A 6,285-nucleotide genomic window follows, 5' to 3' on the forward strand; every position below is an offset into this window, starting at 1 on the left:
GACCTACCGTCAAAATCATGGGCGTTGCACGAGTTTCCCGGGTTTGACGGCGTGTCATACGTAGCGTGCTCACTGAATTCTAGCACGCGTGAACTTTCCATTGAACGAGCCGTATTCTTCAGCAGTGCAAACAACGGGAGCGTGGAATGTGAAGCGTTCGTGCAAGACAAACTAATCAGCAAGTCTAGTTTAGTAATGGTTCAAGAGGCCTCAGATGCCCTGCAGCTTGTTGCAAGCGTCCCACTCTGTTGTGGAGCAGCAGAAACTTCAGTTTTGCCACCATCGGACCTTACCCACGGTCTACATGCGCAAATGAAGTTAAGAGGAGAAATCTTCTACAGTGTCAAATGCATGGGAAAATCAGGAAAGGAAGGTGAGTGTATGACATGAAAGTTGCCAAGTATGTAGCCCTAGCACTAAGTGTCACAATCATTTCTGATTTTTTGCTATCGGGACAAGTTTCAATTGCTTTGGCCAAGCTTAGTGATAGTTCCTGAGGAAAATCAAGCCGTGTGTTAAGATACATTTGTGTACGTTTACCAAAATATTCTTGGTATTTGTTCTTTTTTGCCATTTCCAGCTGTCTGAAGTGTGGCTCTGCATGGGAATACATTGCTCTTTAAATATTTCTTTCAGGATCCCCATGCGTGTCATGTAAATACCTCCGTAAAGCTCTGCAGACGAGGAAATCGCGACTGAAGAGAAAAGCAGCAAAGACAGCCTGTGACAGGGTCAACAAGCTCCAAAGCGTTACAGAGAGAGTCAGGAGACTGACTTCAAAGGTACAAGATTTGAGTGACACCATTTCCAAAATGAATGATGCCACAGCAGCAACAGCTGAGGACATTTTACAGCAGAAGCTGCAAGGTCTGTCGCAGAAGCAGCAGCTAGCCGTCAGACAGTGTTTTGAAGCTGCAAAACGAAAAAGTACACGGGGCATGAAGTACAACAAGGAATGGATGCTGGAATGCATACTTCTTAAAATGCGCAGCCCCAAACTGTATGACTACATCCGGAGACAGAATATCTTAGTGATTCCAGGAAAAACGACTATGCAGAAAGTATATTGCAAGCTACATGGCTAATTTTGGTTTTAATGAAAACATGCTTCAAACGCTAAAAGAGAAGACTTCCACAATGGACCCTTTCAAGTGCCAGGGAGGTATAGTGATAGACGAAATGAAACTCTCTGAGCACTTGTCTGTCGACACAGCTGGCAGGGTCAGTGGTTTCGTCGACTTGGGTGCCTACACACCTAAAGAAGAAAAGCAACTGCCTTGTGACCACGGTCTTGTGGTAATGTTTGTGCCCCTCACTGGTAGCTGGAGCCAAATACTGGGAACATTTGCTACACGCACAAACATCAAGGGGGAGTTACTTGCAAAGATAGTGCTGGAAGCCACAATTCTGGCAGAGAAAGCAGGGCTTTTCGTCAACTATGTCACGTGCGATGCCGCGACATGGAACAGAAAAATGTGGCGGATTATGGGTGTGAAGGCAAATTCAAAAGAAGTTATTGCTAAAAGGGTGCATACTTCTGACGACAAGAGGTCCCTTTACTTCCTATCGGATTTTCCACACCTTGTGAAGAACATCCGCAACAGACTTCTTCAAACAAGCTTCCACACGCCAGATGGAAAGGTGAGTATGTTATTCTTTAGAAGGCTGTAAATTTACTTCAGACACCCCTCACATGTCACCTGCACCTTGACGGCTTTCTAAAAACGGTGTCCAGCATGCAGTATGGAAGAGCTACAGAACTGTTGCCTAAAATTTTGGCAACCAATGCTTAAATGTATTAAGGTAATAGCAGTTATAGTTCAAGGCAAAGTAAATGTCAGTTACCGAATGTCAATTTTATGCTACATTTTTCATGCATCTGCCAGTGGGTAATTGCAGTGCATGTCACATTTTTTTTTCTATTACTCCAGGTCTCTATGGGGCCACTGCGAGAAGCTTTGAAGATTGATGAGAACAACCTCACCTTGAAAGCCATGCCTCGGCTTACGAAGACCCACATAGAGCCAAATAATTTTGAAAAGATGCGTGTGTCCCTCGCCTTCCAGATTTTCGGCTCTGATTCTTTGAGAGGCCTTCAGCTTTACAAATCACAGCTTGAGAAATGTTGTGGAAACATTGAGCCAACGCAGAAGTTTTTCAGGTCAGTGTTTTTTAAAACTCATTTTACCTACTCAATCATGCCTTTTACTTTGGCGAAGCATATGCTGTGAAGATGCTGCATAAAAATTTGCCGACCATTTTCACAGCAAATTCTTACAGCAGTTATTCAATGGATATTTAAATTGAAGTACACATAGCATGATGCAGTGTGTAATGCATTGACATTAACTCCTAACACAAACACAATACTTCCAGTTCATCTATTGCTGAGTATTGTGAACTGTTTCTTTTAAATTTCGGACAAGTCTTGAGCATTATGGCATGCATAATTCAGAGAATGCACCAAGACCATTAGAAAATTTTACTGTGTAACTGTTTAGCGGTTGTGATTAATTCCTTAGTCATGCATTTGCAGGAGGATGAAGTCTCTCATCACAGTGATGACAGCACGTTTTCCAGGGGAAGCTTTGAGGCCCAACTCTCCGGCAGTACGAGACCTCGAAGAATTCTTGGAATTCCTCTCAAGATGGGAACAGACTGCTGATAAAAAGAACTTCTTGAGTGAATGTACGACGGAAGGACTGAGGGTCACTATAAATAGTACCTTGGGTCTTCTTAGCTATCTACATGCAGAGCTTGGCTATTCCTACCTTATGACAAGCCGCTTAAGCCAGCATAAGATTGAAAACCTATTTGGTATTGTAAGGCTGTCATCTGGATGTAATGCTCATCCCACTCCGCAACAATTTCTGACTACCATTAATTGTCTGAGCTATTACAATCTTGCCAAGAGTGTTACTGGATCAAATGTTGCAGAGGGGGTTGTAAGCTCACTTTTGACTGTTGCAGACAAGCCTGCTAATTTGTATAAGCAGCAGCAACTGGTTGATTTGTTACTTGATGCTGGAGACTTCGAAAGTGCTGAAGGTTCGCTTAATAGCAGTTCTTTGTCTGCACCAGACCACCCATACGTTGTTCAGCACAGCGACTCGAGGCTTACGTACTATGTGGCAGGCTATGTTGTGCAGTGCATGCATGAATGAGCTTCTGCTGCCTGCATCAGATGGCCAGTCCCTAAATGCTGCTGTTTTCACGAAATCTTTGATTTCGGTGGTCTTTTGTACCCTTCTCTGAAACTTTTTGTCTTTATTAGTGAACTTGAAGAAATTTTCACTGGTTGTTTTAGCAAGAGTGACTTGTACAAAGATAGTATCTTGGATGTCCTGGCAGTAATCAACAGGAGAAGCATTGGAGGTGTTGGTTGCAGCGAACATTGCAAGCCATTAACTGCTAAGCTGATCAGCTTTTACGTGGTCACACGTATGCATTTCTATATAAAGGGTCTGAACAAGTCGCGGGATGAAAAACGAAGAAGCGCACAGCAGCACCTGAAATTGAGTAGGCTATAAATTGCTGCATTGGCATAAAAAGGATGTCAGTTTTTGAGCATATTTTATTACTCTTAATTTTTTTAAGGGTCACCAAGAAGAGAGATTTTTCTGAGAAGAGGTTTGTAAGCAAGAGAACGTGCAAACTCTGACGCAAAATCTGAAAATAAAATTTCATCTTGAATCTTTTTGTATTATTAAACCTGTGATGGTTAATTTAGCAGCTTTAGGGTTCTCGGAGCACAATTACTCGAACTAAGCTGATTCATTGTTCCACTTTAGAGTCGGTTTAAACAATTTTGCAACCATAATAACATTTTTATTTATTTAAATGCATTTTACAAAGACAACCTAAGCTCTGCTATTCTGTTTTGTTTTATGTTATATTGTGTATCCTGGCTCTATAATTTTATTCTTTTTATCATTTTTAATTGCAAATGTATTGTTTGTATAAGTATGCGATTGTTAATAGGACTTTGCAGTGGTGTTGCCTTTAAACTCTCGAAATCTTGCACTGCTATGTTTCACTGAAGGCGTTTTCTGCAGCATTACGTATGTGCATTTTTGTGGGTCCTACAACAATAAACGCATTCCCATATTTTAAAATGATAGGGTGCTCTGGAAAAACTCTGCTGTTCTTCAGACAGTGACATTGTCAATAAAGCTTGCTTTTGTTGTGAGTGAACGCAACCACAAGCAACGCGCCCTTTATTTGATTCCAACATTGGTGTTTTACGTGGAACTGGCGGAGTTCTTCGTCTTATATGCAACACATTGCTTTTTTCTTTTTTTCGAGGGGAGGGGGGGGTGAGGGAGGCTTCCGATGTGTGCCGGCTAGCTGGTATCTCGTGTAACTGTACACTGTAAAAAAAAGGGGGGGGGGGAAGCGCTCGTTATGCGGTACGATGTGCTACGCTACTTCAAGCTGCAACACAGTCGGCGGCAACTTCAGTAACAATAATGTCAAATAATATTTATTTGCATTAACATTTTTGGAAAAGGGGGTATAACAAAGAATGAAAAAGATCATCCTAGGCTCGACGGAGAGGTACGAACACGTACACGGAACGCCTGCCAGCCATCCGCGCTGGTAGATTGGTCGACGCCAGCGCCACCACATCATTCCACGCTGAAACGGCCGCGCTCAGGCAGGCGCTCGCGCCACTCAAAAGCTTCTAGTACACTCTAGCGGTACTCTGGTTTTCCAGTGACTAAGCAGTCCCGCAGCAGTAGCGCCACCCCTGAAAAAGCGGCGGCAAATATCAGCTTTCGCCTTTCATCTCCGCCCATACTTCACCGCGCGACGTGGCAGGCCGCCACCTCGTCCGTTTCATCGAGTGGCCGTGACTGTGGCATTTCCGGGTCCGGCAGTTGAGGGCCGCGATCCCATTCTTGGCTACGCGTGACAGAATACGGAATCTGCCAGATGGTCGACTCCTGTGAGAAGTTAGCCTGATCGTACCTGTTATCTGCGACCACTGACTGCCTCAACTTTTCGATCACCTGCCTGAACGTCGGCCAAGCACCCAAGTTATAAGTATGCTCTTGCCAAGCGTCGGTAAGTGACGCCCATAATTGCTCGAATGATGCCAGCTCCTCCTGCAGTTCCAGCGGCAACTCTTCCAGTTCCAGCGGACTTATAGCTATTGAAGCTGTCTGGCTCACTGGCGGTTGGTAGTTTGCACATGCCATTTCACTCATAAGCGGCAAAACTCTTTGGTCCACTCTTGTTCCTGACTCGGTGAATGGGGTGCTAAGCCACATCTGCTGATTGTCAGCGCTTGGTGCCCAACCAGGCCATAGCTCCTCCATGTTTCTCTGTCTCATCATTGCATCCAAAGGTGGTTCTCGGTAGGAATAGACGCCACTCGGATATAAGGCGCCTTGCCGCGCATATGTGGTTGCTGTATGCGGTCCATTGAGGTGCTCACGAAACCTCAATGGGTTGACATTGCAGAATGGCGGATGACGAACGGCTGCCTGGAAATTCCCAAACCACTGCTGCCCAGGTCGAGTTTGCTGTCGCACAGTCCTGATTGGCTGATGACGAAGTTCCTCTTCTGGATTTGCGTACGCGGGAGTCAGGGACCCAAGGTGAGACCGTCGCGCAGGTCCTCGTCCTCGGATCGCCTTGGGCCGTCTCGGGCCTTCCATGGCGGTTCAGCAATGTCTCTTGAAATACCGGTGTCTTGCTCAGAGCCCTGGAGCTCTAAGGGTTGCCCTGTTCGACCTTGCGCCTCTTGTCCTGCGTTTAAAGAACAAAAAAAAACAGTGATGAAAAGAGAACTCGGTAAGTCTATTCAGGCAACGATGCTCATAGTATTTCCGCGCCTTGCAAATCCTCTATTTTTAAAGGAGCACTGTGTCTCGATTGTTCAGCAGCTTCACAAGATGGGGAACAATTTTCTTAACTAGTCGTGTTCATAAATATGCAAAAACGGGTTGAGCCCACCCCTCACCATGCGTTTTATTGCAATAGCAATTATACGGACACTCCAAGCGGATTTCTGTCATCGGCGTCGCCGTCGTCATCGCCGTGAGGTTCCGTATAAAGTCCTAGGGCGATAATATAATCGCCGCGCGCCGTATGCTGTATGTGCGAGTGAAAGTGCGCGAGGGACGCGCGCTTTCACTCGCACATACAGAATACGGCGCGCGGCGTTTATTTTATCGCCCTAGGACTTTATACGGAACGCGCGCTTTCACTCGCAAGGGGAACTGGCGACTTAGTCTCGCATGCGAACGGAGGAAACCTATCGGGGGTTTTAAGTGCCAA

The 6,285-nt window shown here is 45.2% G+C and overlaps 1 protein-coding gene across 1 annotated transcript; it reads left to right on the forward strand.

Moving 5' to 3' along the window:
* Positions 1-785: 785 nt before the first annotated feature.
* On the forward strand, positions 786-3,164 carry LOC125942034 (uncharacterized). The gene is given in 5 exon segments (XM_049659953.1): positions 786-1,055; positions 1,057-1,641; positions 1,932-2,161; positions 2,537-2,817; positions 2,971-3,164. Coding segments are annotated over 5 exon segments (1,533 nt in total). The 5' UTR covers positions 786-812.
* Positions 3,165-6,285: the final 3,121 nt, after the last annotated feature.

This window comes from Dermacentor silvarum, unplaced genomic scaffold, assembly GCF_013339745.2.
Source record: "Dermacentor silvarum isolate Dsil-2018 unplaced genomic scaffold, BIME_Dsil_1.4 Seq932, whole genome shotgun sequence".
NCBI lineage: Eukaryota > Metazoa > Arthropoda > Arachnida > Ixodida > Ixodidae > Dermacentor > Dermacentor silvarum.